General features: G+C 46.8%; 3 protein-coding genes across 7 annotated transcripts in view; 2 read left to right on the top strand and 1 right to left on the bottom strand.

The window, feature by feature from the left end:
• Positions 1-5,375, top strand: part of MVP (major vault protein) — a 38,086-nt gene extending 32,711 nt beyond the window's left edge. For both annotated transcript variants that reach the window (XM_021006813.2, XM_021006812.2), the window contains exons 13-15: positions 3,588-3,714; positions 4,229-4,417; positions 4,944-5,375. In XM_021006813.2, the coding sequence (XP_020862472.1) occupies positions 3,588-3,714; positions 4,229-4,417; positions 4,944-5,096 (469 nt within the window). In that variant the 3' untranslated portion in view covers positions 5,097-5,375. The remainder of the gene's footprint in view (positions 1-3,587; positions 3,715-4,228; positions 4,418-4,943) is intronic.
• Positions 5,376-8,301: 2,926 nt separating this feature from the next.
• CDIPT (CDP-diacylglycerol--inositol 3-phosphatidyltransferase) lies at positions 8,302-12,183 on the bottom strand. 2 transcript variants are annotated; one of them, XM_021006831.2, is made up of 6 exons: positions 11,646-12,183; positions 11,220-11,354; positions 10,043-10,196; positions 9,654-9,735; positions 9,365-9,446; positions 8,302-9,143 (listed from the first exon to the last, which is right to left on the bottom strand). In XM_021006831.2, exons 1-6 carry the CDS (start codon positions 11,686-11,688, stop codon positions 8,998-9,000), a joined length of 642 nt encoding a protein of 213 aa, XP_020862490.1. In that variant the 5' UTR covers positions 11,689-12,183; the 3' UTR covers positions 8,302-8,997. The 2 variants fall into 2 exon arrangements, with proteins under 2 accessions (XP_020862490.1, XP_020862491.1); XM_021006832.2 differs by lacking the exon at positions 11,646-12,183 and adding an exon at positions 11,500-11,634.
• Positions 12,184-12,484: 301 nt separating this feature from the next.
• Positions 12,485-15,896, top strand: LOC110222019 (uncharacterized). 3 transcript variants are annotated; one of them, XM_021006830.2, is made up of 9 exons: positions 12,485-12,980; positions 13,304-13,379; positions 13,477-13,621; positions 13,873-13,909; positions 14,325-14,379; positions 14,604-14,675; positions 14,759-14,893; positions 15,143-15,301; positions 15,689-15,777. In XM_021006830.2, the coding sequence occupies exons 2-8, from the start codon at positions 13,308-13,310 to the stop codon at positions 15,266-15,268; spliced, it is 642 nt and encodes a 213-aa protein (XP_020862489.1). In that variant the 5' UTR covers positions 12,485-12,980; positions 13,304-13,307; the 3' UTR covers positions 15,269-15,301; positions 15,689-15,777. The 3 variants fall into 3 exon arrangements, with proteins under 3 accessions (XP_020862489.1, XP_020862488.1, XP_020862487.1); XM_021006828.2 differs by lacking the exon at positions 15,143-15,301 and having other exon boundaries at positions 12,493-12,980; positions 15,689-15,896; XM_021006829.2 differs by lacking the exons at positions 14,325-14,379; positions 15,143-15,301 and having other exon boundaries at positions 12,488-12,980; positions 13,833-13,909; positions 15,689-15,896.
• Positions 15,897-15,953: the final 57 nt, after the last annotated feature.

The raw sequence follows: 15,953 nt of genomic DNA, 5'->3' as shown, positions 1-15,953 counted from the left end.
GTATTCTTCCCTCCCTTGACCAACTTAGATAAGAGTGAGGATCAGAGGTCATCCTCATCCATTGAAAGAATTCTCACTAACCTTCCTTTCCCTCTTCCCCATTCCTTGTGTAGTCTCCATTTTTCTTTTAAGATCATCAAGATCTAACAGAACCACTCTCAGACCTTCTGTCTAATTAGATTCTCTCTGTGATCCCTGTGACGATAGGGTCCACAGGGGACACATGTATGATCTCCCCCTCTTTCATATTTACCTTTTTCTGTTTCTCTTAATTTCTGTGTTTGTACTTGGAAGTTTTTACACAGGCTCTGGTCTTTTCATCAGACAAGCTTGGAAGTACTTTGTTTCACTAAAAATCTATTTTTCCCCTTTAACAGTTATACTGTTTTAGTGGGTAAGGTATTCTTGGCTTTAAGCCTATAACATACACACACACACACACACACACACACACACACACACACACACACACGTATATGTGTGTTTATATATGTGTGTACATATATGTAAATGTATACACATATGTCCTCTGTGGGTGGGTATGTGTACATACATACACTATGCATACACACATATATGTCCTCTGTGTGTGGATAGGTGGGTGTGTATGTATGTATGTATGCATGTACATGCATATACATTCACATATATACACGCATGCATACATATGTCCTCTGTGTGATGTGTGTGCATGAACATATACATGTACATACATGTACATGTATAAGCACGTCACCTGTATGTATTATGTAAATGCACGTATCCTCTGTGTACTGTGTATTTATACATGTATGCATGTGTGTATGTGTACACACATCTGTCCTCTGTGTGGGGGTAGGTATGTGTGTGTGTCCTTTGCCTTCTGAAATGTTGTATTCAAATCTCTCCACCCCTTTACAATGATGTCTGCTAAATCTTCTGTGATCCTGACAGTCCCTTAGCACTTGAAGTCTTTCTTTCTGGCTACTTGTAGTGATGTTTCTTTGGCCCGGAAGCTGTAGATTTTGGCCAAAATGTTCCTGAGAGTTTTCATTTTGAGATGTCCTTTGGGAGATGACCAGTGAATCCTTTCAGTTTCCACTTGGCCCTCTGGTACTAAGGCAGTTTTCCTTTCACATCTATTAAAATTCAGACCTATTCTAGCAGGCTCTTTTTAGTCATGACATGGTTTGGACGTGACCAGTGGTTCCTAAATTTTTTTCTCATCAATCTGTTTTCTAGTTTAGTTGTTTTTGCTATTACATTTCCTTTTTTTTTTTTTGAAGTTTTTTTATTTTGGTTTACTATTTCTGGTTGCTGTATGAAATCATTGGCTTCTATTTGGTCCATTTTAATTTTCGGGGATTTTGTTGCTCAGACAAGGTTTTGTACCTCTTGTGCCAATCTGTTAACTTCCAGTTCTTTTTTCCATAGTTTTCATTTCTTTTCCAATTTTTTCCTCTAGGGTTCTCAATTCATTTTTTAAAAAAATTTTAACCCTTTAAAAAAAAAAAACCAAAAACTCTTGCTTTATTTCTTCTAGAAATTCTAGTTGAATTTGTGCCCAAGTTGTGTTTTTCTTTGAAGCTTTGCTTATGGATATTTCAGAGCCATCCTCTTCTTCTTGGGTTTGTGTCTTGAATGTCCGTGTTACCATAATAGTTTTACATGTTTGGATTCTTTTTTTTTTTTTTGCTCATTCTTCCAGCCAACTCCCTTCAGATCTGATGTTAAGGCTAAGCTCTGTTCACTTCAAGAGAGAAGTGGACTTTCTTGGGATATATTGAGTGTTGTGTTACTCCAGGCTCTCAAGAAAAACGTCAAACTGGGGATCCACAAGTTTTCAGTACTCCCAGAACTGATCACTGCCCCGTCCTGGTCTGAGCTCTGCAAGTTCCTGATGTAGACTGCTGATGGTCTCAGCTCCTATCAGCCACTCGAAGCTCTGCTGGTTCAGAGTAACAGAACTGCAGGTTCCCCTTTGGTCCAGGCTTTCTGCCTTGGTTATTCTGCAGGCTTCAGGCAGGGATAGATGTTGGCATTGAGGCCCTGCTTTGCTTCTGGGCTCTGAATCACACAGGTGCTACTTGCTTCTAAACTTGTCTGGTATACAACCTAGGGCCTCCAACTACTCCTTTAGCTTAAAAGGGATAAGATCTCCTACTGCATCCTGGGCCATCTCCAGTCATCCTGATTGATATCTGGCCATTGGACCCAGATGGCTCTGGAGGAGAAAGGGAGGCATAGGGTACCCTCCTCTGCCCTGGATCTGTGACCCAGAATTGGGTAGTAACAAAGCTGCCAGTTGGCACCTGTTCCCAAACCCTACAGTACCCTGGTGTGGGTCTGAGAGCCCCCTTTCCCAGATACACATCTTCTCCCTGTGCTGCAGTGCTCCTCATGACACCATCCTGATCAGACCCTTTCCTCTATGTCCACAGACCTTTTTTATCTGTTTCCCTATGCTGACCTGGACTGGAATAGTGATTCACTGTGATTTTTTTTTCCTTGGATTTCACCATCAGGCTTTGGTCTGGTGCTTTTTCTAGATCTTTTTGGAAGAGATGGAGGAGGAGGGCACATACTGTCTTTCTTCCTGCTGTTCTGACATCTTGGTTCCAACCCTACCCAAACTGATTCCCAGAATGGCTGTGCCATTCACAGCTCTACTAATAGGATATCAATGTGCCTGTTTTCCCACAGTCCCTCCAATATTTGGTTTTTATCTCTTTTTGTCAGCTTTGTCAATCTGAGGAGTTGCTTTAATTTGCATTTCTTTAATTATTAGTGATTTGGAGCATTTTTTATACAGCTACAATAACTTGGATTCTTCCCTTGAGGACTACTTACTTGTTCATATCCTTTTTACCTTTCATCAATTGAGGATTGACTTTTATTCTTATAAATTTAAATCAATGGTTTATAGTTTGGAAATAAGACCTTTTTCAAAGAAACTTGCTGCAAAGTTTTTTTCCTCCAGTTAACTTTCCTTCTTATCTGATAAACTATATTGGATTTGTTCAAAAACCCTTTAAATTTTATGCAATCAAAATCATCCATTTTATCTTCTGTCATCCTCTCTATTCCTTTACTTGGTCACAAACTCGCCCTATTCCATAGATCTAGACCTTATCTTGGTTTCAGGGTGTGAGGTGTTGATCTGAACCCAATTTCTTCCAGTCTGCTGTCCAGTTTTCTTTTTCTTTTCTTTTGGTAGTTCTTTTTTTTCTTTTGAAAAATGGTATTTGTTTTTAGCATTCTTTTTTTTTTTTAATTTTGAGTTCTGAATTCTCTCCCTTCCTCCAGTCCCTCCCCTACTAATTGAGAAGGCAAGCAATATGATAGTAGTTGTCCACGTGAAATCATGCAGATGCTATCCAGTTTTCCCAACCATTTTTACCAGATAGTGAGCCCTCATCTCAGTAGCAGGGTCTTTGGGTTTATTGAACACTAAGCTACTGTTCTTGTTTGCTTCTCTGTGTTGTATCCCCTAGCACTTATTAATAAGTGATGAATTGAATTATAGAAAGAAGCGGGAGGAAGTGTCAGGTAGGGATGGGAAGGAGATGTTTCTTTCCATGGATCTCATCCAACTTTTCTTTCCCAAGCACTGCTGTGGAAAGCACTGGGGCTGCTAAGGCAGAGGCGGAATCTCGGGCAGAGGCTGCTCGGATTGAGGGAGAAGGAGCCATACTCCAGGCCAAACTGAAAGCGGAGGCTTTAGCCATAGAAACGGTGAGTGGGAAGCACCTTTAACAACCAGTGTCCTGCAGAAAAGGTTCCCTGGTTTGAGCCAAAGCATAAGAGAAGGGAACCTGAAAGGAGGAGGCTCTTTCCCCACAATGTCACCAAATCTTTCAAATTCATTCCTACTTTTGGTGCCTTGGCTCATGCTAACGAGTGCACTGTGGAATGGCATGGAATGGCGCTCCCTGCTTATCTTTCAAGGCTCAGCTGAATTCCTATCCTCTGCATAAAACCTTTCTGGACACACCAACCCCTAGAGATAGGCCCTCTTTTTTGCATTTCTGGGGCAGGTGTATTTGTGCTGCACCATTTAGCATTCATTCATGCCTGTTCTTTTATCTCCGTTCTGTATTTGCTTCACATGTGTTTTTATCCATCCTCGAGGTCTGGGATGTGTATACCTCTCCAGCAGTGCCAGCCACAAAGCAAAGCACAATAGATTACAGTGGTCATTCTCGTTGTCCCTTATGGCCTGAGGGGCTGATTGCATTTCTGTCTTCAGGAAGCAGAGTTACTTCGAGTGCAGAAAGCCAGGGAACAGGAGCTCACCTATGCCAAGGCCCAGATGGAGCTGGAACTGAACAAGGCGGAGAAACTGGCAGAAGTAGAGGTTAAAAAGTTCAAGGAGATGACAGAGGCCCTGGGCTCCGGCACTATCCGGGACCTTGCACTGGCAGGGCCTGAACTACAGGTAAGCCGGCTAGGAGAAATGAGAGAGGAGGCTGCTCCAGCTTAGGGGTGGTCAAGAACAGGGAGTTCTGTCGTAGAGGGAGGTCTCAGCAACACTGAGAACATTCTTCTGTCCCAGCTGGGGAAAAGATGTCTTCCTGAGAGCCAGAGGCTATGTGCCTTGGGTGAAGAGGGCAAAAAAAATTGCCATTGATGTGGCTGGAAGAGTTTGGAGTTCTAAGGGGACTTTGGACCTCTTTGTAAGATGAAGAGGTTGACTAGAGACAGTCCCTAAGGTCCCTTTCAGCTTTGGTGTTCCCTGATACTTGTATAGTAGAAAGAAAATCAGAACACCTGTATACAAAGTCCCTGCTGTGTGACCCTAGGCCAGTTAATTAACTCCACTTAGCCCCAGAGACTCTCCTCAGGAAGGTACTGAGAACATGTTAGAAAACTGAAAGATCTATATAAAGGAATTATTTCCAAGGTTCCTTCTAGCTTTAACATTTTATCATCCTATAATGTTTGTGTTTCCTTCTCTATCATAGGTGAAACTGCTCCAAGGGCTTGGACTGAAATCAACCCTCATTACAGATGGCTCCACTCCCATCAATCTCTTCAGCACAGCCACAGGGCTTCTAGGGCTTGGGGTACCTGGGTATCCTACAGAGCCAGAGAGTAAGAAAGACACAGGGAAATAGGGACTTCTTTTTTTTTTAGGCAATTGGGGTTAAGTGACTTCCCCAGGGTCACACAGCTAGTAAGTGTCAAGTGTTTGGTCTGAGGCTGGATTTGAACTCAGGTCTTCCTGACTTCCAGGCTGGTGCTCTATCCACTGCACCATCTAGCTGCCCCGGAAATAGGGACTTCTCCCCCAGCTCCATTGGAGAGTTAGACTACTGTCCTCCCTGAAGTCCAAGGAGAGGGCTTTCTTCCTATGCCTTAGTTTTTCACTGAAAAATAAACCCTGTTTCATTTAAGTGTTTGTCTCTCTGCTGCTCTCATTTATGGGGATTTAAGGGGAGGAAAAGGACAAGATGCCTGTAATCCAGGAAAGGACCATAGGAATTCTTCACACTGTCTCCTTTAACCTGGGTGGGCTGCTTGAAGGTGGGCCTAGCTTGCTTTTCTCCATTTGTGGGGTGAAAAGAAGCAGCAAAGCATAATACAAAAAAACACTAGACTTGTGTGATCCTGGACAAGTCCCTTTCCCCTCTGAGCTGATTTGACCCAACTGAGCACGGGCCAGAGCGTGACTCCTTTCGCCTGTACGTTGGGTGTCCCCTCCTCGCCAGAGGCAGGGTAAAAGGTAGAAAGGAAATTTAAAAATAGAAAGTAGAAAAGGGTGCCTCTATATGGAGTACCATACTCAAAAGCAATTAATTAAAACCAGAAGACCACCTGGTTTGGAGGGTCTCACTCCATATACTTTGATTTTTGCATTTCTAAAAAGTTACTGAGGTCTGTTGCTGATGATGAAGGTGCTGGAGAAGCATGATACTTACTGCATGTAGCCCTGAGGGAGGGGCCAGGTCTCTGATACTCTTTTCTTAGCCAAAGAACCAACCAGGGTATGAGATGGGGGCCTGGGAGGGATCATTTCTATTCCTCTATAATATGTTCTTTTTACAATAAAGAAAACACCAAGAAAAACAGGCTTTGCAAACTAAATCCCACAGTTCTTTCGACACATGTTGAAAGTGGGTATTTTTAGTAGTGAGTAGGATTTTATATTTCTAATGTGTAGTACAAAAAGGCTTCACAGGTCAGAGCAATGGTGCTAAGTCATACTTTTCTGTGATGGTGATTTCAGGTTGAAGACTTCTACTACAATTAGTTATTATTGATCAAATTTATATATTTTTAAAAATTTAAATCCATCCTTTGCTAGAGAGAGAGAGAGAGAGACGTTTTAGGGGATAAAAATGAAAAGAAGCTAGACTGGATGGATGACAACTCTAATCCTAACCAATCCTAAAATATAATTCTGGATCTCTTTTGTGATCCAGGGGAAGCAAATTTCTTCCCCAGGACTCCCAGTTTTGAGACAGTGAAGACAGCAGACATGCTTCTGAATGCCTTCTGGATTTAGCAGGTTGGTCCTGACTTGCTCGGGCCTCTAGCTAAAAGCCTCTGCCAGATGGGACAGGAAGAATGCCATCTATCCTGCCCACAGATGCCTTGTGTGTCTATCTGATACTAGGTTAGGTCTCAACATCTCATCTACAGCCTGGCACCCACGTGGCATTTTTGAAACTATTTTTGTTTTTGTGTTTTAAGATGACACAATTCTAGGGGCAGTTAGGTGGCTAGAGTGGATATGCAGTGGAAAGAGCACAGGCCCTGGAGTCAGGAGTTCCTGAGTTTCAAATCCAGCCCCAGACACTAGGTGAGTCACTTAACTCCAATTGTCTCACCGCCCCCCCCCAAAAAAAGACAATTCCAGTGCCTTTCCTTTAGCTCTGACCAGAAGCAAAGTGGTTCACCTTCCCTGAAGAATTCTCCATTCTAAGCCTTCTCCCCCGCTTTTCTCCTTCACAGCTTGCTTCTCCCAGCTTCATGACACAATCACAGCTTTAGCCCACCTGTCTGGGTTTTAAGCCTAACTTTTGGTAGGCGTGCCTAGGATAACTGAAGGGTAGAAGCTGGAAAGGACTGTAGGGACCACCTAGCTCAAATTTATAGCTTCAATTTTATAAGTGAAGAAATGGAGTCCCAGGGAGGCTAAATTAATTGTCCAAGGTCAGACAGGTAGTATGTGGAAGAGGAGGGATTCAGAGAATTGGGATTTAGAGCTGGAAGGGACTGTAGAGGCCATGTAGTCCAACCCCCCACCCCACCCCCAGATAAGGAAAATTAGGTCCCTCTCTCAAGTAACGACAGAAGCAGTATTTGAACCCAACTCTTCATCCAGCATTTTTCCCTCCCGTATGTACACAAGCTGTTACTTCACACCTACCTCCAAACCTCCCAGCTCTCCCTATCCTTTCTCATCCCCTGGCTGCAGCTAACAGTACGAGATCTCTGTGCCCAACCACGTGGCCTTGAATTCATGTCGGGGCAATCCTACTCTGTTGTGTATGTTAACAGGCCCAGCAGTCAAGATGGTTCTTTAGTGCCACCTATGGCTACAAACACTCAAGCTAACCGCACACCCTATCTGGCCCCACCCATTCCACTCTTCCCATCTCCCCTCCCTTAAGAATTATTGACATTTTCCTGATGGGGAAACAGAATCAGATAAGGGAAGTGACTTGCCCATGAACCTTCGGCAAGGTCTCCTGACTCTGTAGTAAACAGATCTGAACCAAAAGAGCAGTCAGTGGCTCTGGAGTTGGAAGCCTTGGGTTCAAATCTCACTCTCTTCAACACTCTGGGGCCTCACCTTCATCTGTAAAATGGGGGGGTTGAACTAGAAGGCCTCCATAGTCCCATCTAGCTCCAAAGCTAGGATTCTTTGATCAGTGAATGGCTCTACTTGCTGAGGGGGTCTTCTACCAGCACAGACCTTCTAGAGGTTCAAGGCGATGCAAGAGCTACTCCTACCCTCCCCCGCCCAGGAGTTCACAGTCTCACAGGGGAGATACAGCCACAAGGAGACAACCAACAATATCAGAATATTAAAAGTACCTAGAACCACGGGCAATAATTGCTAGAGTAAAAGGGAGGGTCCCGGGGGCTAGAAGGAATCATAAAAGACTTCTCAGAGTATTTTGACAGCTGAAGGGAAAGAGCCTTCCACTGGTAAGGTAGAGGTGGAGGCGGTGCAGGAGACAAGCATTTCACTGTTTCAGTGAAAGGAAGTTACAGGGGACATGAGCTCTCTTTGTTTCTAAGTTTAAGTGACTCAACCCATCCCCACCATAAGAAAGTGAAGACATAAGGAGTGAAGACAGGAGCCTGAGCTCTGATTGTGAAGTTTCCTCCTTTATCATCAAGGCCTCAGGGCCAGATTACACATCATGAGACACAGTACAACAGGGAAGGATCCAGATAGCCTCCTTCCCTCCTGAGTAAAGTCCCCAGGGCAAAGACTCCTCCAATTCGAGACATATCCAGGCCAGGATGAGAGGAGTTTGGCCCCTTGTGGAGAGCCAGTCCCCACACCATCTCCCTCAAATACAGCAGTACCATGCTAACATGCATGGATCACACCATCTCCTGGGGTTGGGGAACAACAGCCCCCTGGCCTGGCTCAGTGCAAAAACACACCCCTGTGTCTCCACACCTGCTCCCAGGCAGCTCGGCCACCCTTGAGCTATGGCCATCCCCAAGTCATGGAGGCTATGGCCTCATCTCCTGTGGCTGGGACTTCCATCATTGCCCCCACAGAGAGTCCTCATTTGATGTCTAGGTGCTACCCTCATCTCAGGGAAGTGACATCACATGGGAGTGGAAACAAAGAACAGTGACATCCTTGAAGAGATTCTGACAGCATTGGGGGGGGGGTGAGGGGGTAACACAGCACTGTGGAGGACATGCCTTATACTATATAAAAGGCTGACCTCATTGGGGGAGGGCAGAACAGCACCGTGGGGGATAGGGGGCAGGGCATCATGTAATGGGACTGGAAGTTTGCTGGAAGCAGAAAAGACATCAGGGCTATTCCTTCTTGGCGCGGTCAGCAGCATCCAGGGCAGCCATGTTGCGTGCAGCAGTAACCAAGTGGATGGCACTGATGAGGGACTTGAGAAGAGCGATAGGAGTAGAGACCCAGAGTCCCATTCGGAACAGACCCACTGAACCCACTGCAAGAAGGCAGGAAAAAAGTCCAGTGCAGAGAGGGGATTGATAAAAGAGGAAGGAAAGAAGGAAGGAGTGAAGAAAATGAGATCAGAAAGCAAATTCAGTATCTAATCAACTCCAATCTGCCCAACCAAAAAGAAATCTCCCCCTAGCTCCCACTCCCCATATCTTGTCCTCAGACCCTCCTCCTGGCCCCCATGTAGCATCACCTCTGGGTTCATACCTAAGGGCCCTTCTGAGAAATTGAGCAAGTAAAGCAGACAGTAGAAAAATTCATTCCCAGCACACATGATGAACAGCACTGGCTGCAAGAAGAAGGCAAAATTCATGTTTCTAACTTGAATAGTGAGCTCACAAAATCTTTCTCTCTCTCTCAGACAGACAGACAGACATACACACACACACAGTCACACACTTATATTTGTTCCAAAACCAGCTGAGACTCCAAAGAAAGGCAGGCTGTCTGGACACTGAGAATGGAGACTGGGGGCATGACCTGGATTGGGACTCACCCGTGAAGTATAGTAAAGTCGAAGGATAGGATTCCCTGTTAGGTCAATGGTTTTGTGGCTCTCACTGCCCCGGACCACTGAGCTGAAAGGGAAGACATGAGAACATCAAGTGTTAACTCTCCTACTCGACTTCTTACCCTGCCCCACCTCCCCAGGCTACTACCCATATTTCTCTGGATAACAGTGGCCACTAGCCCACGTACTCTCTCTTGCCTCCAAGCAAGAGAAGCCCATTCCCCAGCTAAGTATCTCTAGGGCTTCCTCTTTCTATCAGCCTCATCCCAAGTGAGCACTAGCACCCCTCTGGAAGTAACTACGGCAAGATCAGCCGATAATGGGCCACACCCAAGACTACAATTTCTCAGCCCACAAGGAGTGGTGGTTGTAACCTGTGTAGGTGCAGCCAATGGCTGGCAACGTCTAGACTCATGCTGAGCTGGAAGAGCAGGGTGGCCCGAGGGTAGAGCAGAGCCAGATTTACCAGCAGACACATGGTAGAACATCGATCAGTTAGCATGTCCAGCATCGCCCCAAACCGCGTCCCTAATTATGGGCGAAGGAAGAGAGCCAGTAGTTCAGGATGAAAACAATGGGAGTGAATGGACCAGCGCCTAAAGTTTGGTTGGACTCAGCATGCCCAGCATTGCTCCAAACCCACAGATGTGCAGCAACTGAGAACTCAAAGGTGTTCATTCTTTCCTGGGCCCAGAGAAGACTATAAGTCAGAAAGAGCCTGCCAACTGAGATACTGATCCAAGAGGAGAGGATCAAGATTAGAAGGCATGATGGGTGGGTGAGAGGGTGTTCCACCATGTGGAAATGAAAAGAGCCCTGGATTTCAAGCCAGGGTTCTAGGTTTGAAACCCAGCTCTGTTATTTATCATCTGTATGACCTTTGGAAAGTCACTCTCTGGGCCTCAATGTCATAGGTAAATAAGGACATTGGACTAGTTAGTCTATAAATACCCTTCCTAGTCTAAATCCTTACAGTACTATCTCCCAACTATGCTCTAAACCAAGTCAAAAGTATGAGGTAAAACCAAGGTAAACAGAATCAGTCATCAAAGCCAGAGGTGGAAAAATGCCCTGAACCTAAGGCAAATAATCCAAAATCCAAAACCTTGAAAAAGACACTGAGCTAAAGATACCTACAACCCTCCAAATGTTATCTCACTCCTCCCCCTGGCTCCAGGAACACCTATCTTAATGGCTGCTGACTGATCAATGAAGCCACAGGAGGAATCCCCAGGGACAGAAATGCCCCGAACCTACCTTGCTCACTTAGTTCTATGTTTTAGACTCTAACTACCAGGGAGCTCTTTCTGAAAGCTGATAATCTAAACTCTTCCTGACATTAGTAGTGACAGACTATTCCCTCTGGTTCTGTCCTCGTTAGACACGGTGTCACCCCATTCAAAAGCACAGCCCTTCCCAAACCAAAGTCCTGACTTGGAGAGGGAGGAAATGGAGGCCTCTGAGGGGTGGGGGAAGTGGGGAACCTGGAAAGGGGGTAACTGCTGGACTCTTGGGAGTCCAGGGAGGAATGAAGGCTGGACATGCAGTCACCTTGATTCAGGGTCCTTGCTGCATGTCCGTCGAAGGCATCCAAGAGCCCACTTAGCAAGTAGAAGGAGGAGGCTGTGAATGGACAGTTGGGCATGAAGTAGAAAGAAATGAGGGCGAAGAGGATCCGGGCATAGCCTGAGGATAAGGGAACAAAGGGTTCAGAGCACTGGAACAAATTTGAGTAACAGGAAAAAAAAAAGGCTCGCTGGAAGTGGAGCCTGGCCAAACCCCACAAAGACACGGGGGGGAAACTGAGGCCCGGAGATGGGAACCCACTTACCCAAGGTCACGCATCGAGTTCGGGACAGAGCTAGCGCCAGAACCCAAGACTGGCGGACCAAAGGAATCCCCTTCCTGGGCCAGGCTCCGCCCTCGCCCTCCCCGGGGCCCGGGCCGTGGCTCGCGGTCCGTGCCCGACGGACTCACCGATGAGATTGGGCACAAACAGAAAGATGTTTTCTTCCGGCATCTCGGCGGGGCGTGGACAGCCGGCCTCTCGCAAGGGGGATGGGAAGTGGTCCCCCGCCTAGCCAGCTGAGCAAGCCCTGGCCCCCGGCTCTTGCTCGGCCCCTCTCCTCCGCCCCTCGGGACGTCCCGGCGCCGCAGCTGCGCAGCCCCTCCCTCCGCCCCGGTGCATCAGCAGCTCCGGGGTCGCAAGGGACCCCGCGGCCCCAGTCCCGGGCGAGACCCAGATGTGCAAGCCCCCCCCGTCGTCCCAGGCATCCGCCGGTCCAGGTGTGCAGCCGCCGGCGCCTCGCCTGCCTTCCTGCTGCAGGGGTGCAGGTCCCCTAGGCTGCTCGCTCGGGACCCCGAGAAGGGTTCAAGGTCATTCCTCTCCACCCTTTTTCCAGTCGTCACAACACCAGCTGTGCGGGGGGAAAGCCCCCCGTGTCCCGGAAATCTGCTCTTCCGCCCGTGCTGACGCAAAATTGGAGGCCAAAAAAATGGCTTCTATCCCTTTAAGAACTGCCCGCTTCCTTTCCTTTTCTTCCCTCCGCCTCTTTCTACGGGTTTGTACCAAGTTCAGAGTGGGGAGGAGGGTACGCACACAGAGAGTAGGAATGAGTCGTAAACTCAGAACGGAAAAAGGTACCAAAGGGAAGTTAGGTAAGAAGACTATGAACTACTTTTAATTTTGTGTGAGCATATTTTCTTAGAGAGGAGTAAGAGAAGACGTATTCCACCAAAACGACCCTCCAAAACCCCTACCGGACGGTCCATTTGGTTCAGTCCTGAATCATTCCTTTCCTCCAACCCCGACTCCTCCCAGCCTTTTCATCCTCTTTTGGTCTCAGACGCTCTTGTGCATCGAGGTGGCAGCTAGAGGGTCAGGAAGAAGCTTTAGACTAGAGGGAGCTGACTCTATAGATCGCCCCCTAGCGCTGAAAGGATACTATTCTTCCAATATCAAAGCCCATTACAGGGATAAATAATCCTCCCTGCCCTGGAAGCGGATTAGTTTTCCCCCGGCAGATGATGCCCTACCGGAGAAGAAAGAAAGGGATGCCGGGAAAAAAAAAAAAAGATGACTTCAGATTTGACTTGTAGAACTCAAAGGGGCTGTTTCCTAGCAACACGCTGCGGAGCTCCCTCAGCCTGCGTGGTTCCCGGGGTAACCTCCCCGTGCCACTCTTCCCCTCCCCCTTCCATCCTCTCAGCCCTCTGCGTCCGGTACCCATAGCAACAGCACCGGCGGGGCAACGAGAAAGACCTCCCCGTCTCGCCCCTCCCGGGCTATAGGCAATTTCTACCTAACATCAGGTCGGGAAATGGGAAACTGGACCCTTGGGTTTGGGAAAGGATCCTGAAGACTGGGGGGAAAGGGGGACTAGAGCGAAGGGACCAAATTGAGGAAAGGGAGGGGTCAGCTGACGGAAGGGGGAATGGAAAAATGACTCGGGATGGTCTGGATGCTCTTTGGTCGGAGAAATAGAGGGACTGTTTGTGTGTTAATCTGTTGGAGAAAGGAGGTTTATCCAAAATAACTGATAATGGGATGGTTTCAGGCTCTGCCCCGCCCAACCCCTTAAAAAAAAGTGGGATGACTTCCCATCTTAATCCTACCTCACTTTACCTGTTCACAGGGGGATGGAGTCCAGTCCTTCAGGGCCTCAGGAGAAAAAGGGCACTCGACATTCGTACAATTCTGCTACACCAGCTGTGAGTGTTGTGGGAGGACTGAAAGGGAAGGGGGGCAGTTCCTTCCACCAAATCAATCATCTCACCTGGTCCCCTCAACTTTCATCCCTCCTGCAAGATTATCACCAGGTCTGAGGAGTATTTGGCTCGTGTCAGCACAGAACTTGCCAACGAGGCCCTGATGGGAGCCCAATATACAATGAGCCCTGATGTGCCCAAGGAACTGAAAAAACTGGACCAGGGAACTCAGATGTCTCGACAGGGTGATGCCTGCGCTAATACAGTGCCTTGCTCTCTAGCCCCTAAGTCTTCTCCCTAGGAACCCTGGCAGCCCCTCCCGTAGATGCCACTTCCACCTAACATCACCTTTACACACAACTTTGCAAGCACTTGTGTTTCTTTTCCTTATTCTCAATCTCACTTCCCACCCCACTGGCTAGCCATTCCAACCCCTTCTTCTCTTTCTGGTCACAGAGAGAGGGGCACTCTTTCTAACCAGGGCCTATGTTTTCAGTGCTGCCAACCACTCGGACCAAGGGCACAGATCCTCGGTGAGAGTCCCTGAGGGGAAATGTCACATCTCAGGGCACCAGGGAATTGTAAAGAGAAACAATAATATTGTTATGCAGTGCTTTTACCATTTGTTTTCCTCATAACAATCTTGTGAGGTTGAGAGTGCAAGTATTATCTTCCCCATTTTACAGATAAGAGAAAAATGCTAAGTGACTTGCTCACAGGTCTAGTGCCAGAGCCAGGCCTTGAAGCTAGGTCTTCAGGCTTCAAGTTCAGGGCCTTGTATCACAAGGGAAGAGGGAAATGAGAAATCACCTTGGGGAGGAGATCTTGTGAAGAACTGTAGGTGGGAGGGAACTACCATGTTTTCAAGAGGGAACAGCTGGGCAGCTCTCCACCAAGAAATTCATTTTTTTCCCCTCCATCCTTATCCTTTTTTCTTCTTCTTTGTAGTTCTGACAGAAACAGGACCAGAAACAAAACTCATCTCCTGCCATCCAGAGAGATAGTATGTGATAGGTTACTTGGGTCCCCTCTCTTCCCACTGGTTGGGCCCCATTGAGAGCTAGGAGAAGTGGTAGACTGCAGAAAAGGATGTGAAAGGGAGAAGATTCTTATGCCTTCTCATCTGGGAGCGGAAACTACAGGAATTCTCCTACCCTAGAATAAGAAAGATTATACTTCAGATCCCAGAAACATACCAAGCCCCTCTTCTTTCTGGTAATGTTCCAGGTTGAAGATTTTAAAGATGACAAGGTAAAATTGCTGAAGTCAAAAGAGAAAGACCTATCCCAACACAAGCAGGTGAGAGAGAACCTGGTCTCCTTATTCTGTCCCCAGGCTAGCACCTGGGATAGAGTTTTGCATCAATTTTTCACCCTTCCTAGGTAGAGACTGTGCAGCAGGAGGAAACTCTAGGTGGGACCAAGTTTTTGACTACTCGCCGGCCTGCTTGTCAGCCCTCTACAGATCCAGAAAGCCTCTCTTCCCTTACCTCCAGGAAAGAGCAAGGAAATATCAAGGTACTTTGAACTGTGGGTGCAACATTTTAAGATAGATTCAAAGGTACATTAACAAAGTAGAATTCACCCAAAGAAAGGTGACCAGGATCAGGATGGGCCTGGAAACTATTCTTATATGTAGCTCTTGAAGGAACTAAGTCTGTCTAGCTTGGAAGAGAATAGACTTGGGGAGAGATATGAAACTTGACTTCATAGATTTGAAGTACTATCATCTGGAAGAGGGAATAGCTGTATTCTGTATTACTATAGAGGGAAGAAATAGACTCAATGGAAGGAAGTGACAGAGAGACAGATTCCCATTTAGGAAGGATTTTCCATCAGAACTGCCCACCAGCTGCCTCAAAAAGCTCTGGGTTACTAGAAGTGTTGAAGTAAAGACTGGATGACCATCTCTCAAAGAGGTTGTAGGTGAGATTTCTTCATTAGGGGATGTTAGGCTAAATGACCTACAAAACCCTTCTACCACTAAGATTCTTTGGGGGTGGTGTTTGGTTTTGTTGTTTTGTTTTTTTTTTGGCGGGTTGGGGGGGAATTGCCCAGATACATAGGATCTAGGTTTGTGGTAATAATATGGGAGGAATGAGCAAAAGGTCAGGAAAAGATGGGGAAAAATTATAGGATAGGAAAAATAAGTCACTTCTCCCATCTTAAGGATTAAAGAGTACTTTCCTCAGGATGCTTTAGAAGCAGATATTCTTCTGCCTTGGACTTTTGATCCAAGAAGCAACTTTGCCTATACAAGGCAAAGCAGAGGGAGCTCACACTTCCTCTCCTCTTTTTCTTCTCTCCCCTCAGAACATGGCTCACAGTCCCATTCTTAACAGTTCATCTGACAAATCCCAGGATGGACTCCTGGCTATGAGCATCACCATCCCTGAGGCCCAAAGACGATCTCAAACAAAAATAACGTTCTTCTTCACCCCCTTCTGCTCGGCCATGACACCAGCAGGAAACAGACACTAATAAAGAGACGGGGACCCCTGCCTTCCCCTTCCTCAATTCAGGCAATGCTATGGTCTGACCATCTCTAAGGAGGGTGATGAATGGGATACAGTGCCGC

This window comes from Phascolarctos cinereus, unplaced genomic scaffold, assembly GCF_003287225.1.
Source record: "Phascolarctos cinereus isolate Bilbo 61053 unplaced genomic scaffold, phaCin_HiC Scaffold_4;HRSCAF=312, whole genome shotgun sequence".
NCBI lineage: Eukaryota > Metazoa > Chordata > Mammalia > Diprotodontia > Phascolarctidae > Phascolarctos > Phascolarctos cinereus.
The sequence above is the reverse complement of the archived record's forward strand: the minus strand, read 5'-3'. Positions and strand labels throughout refer to the sequence as shown.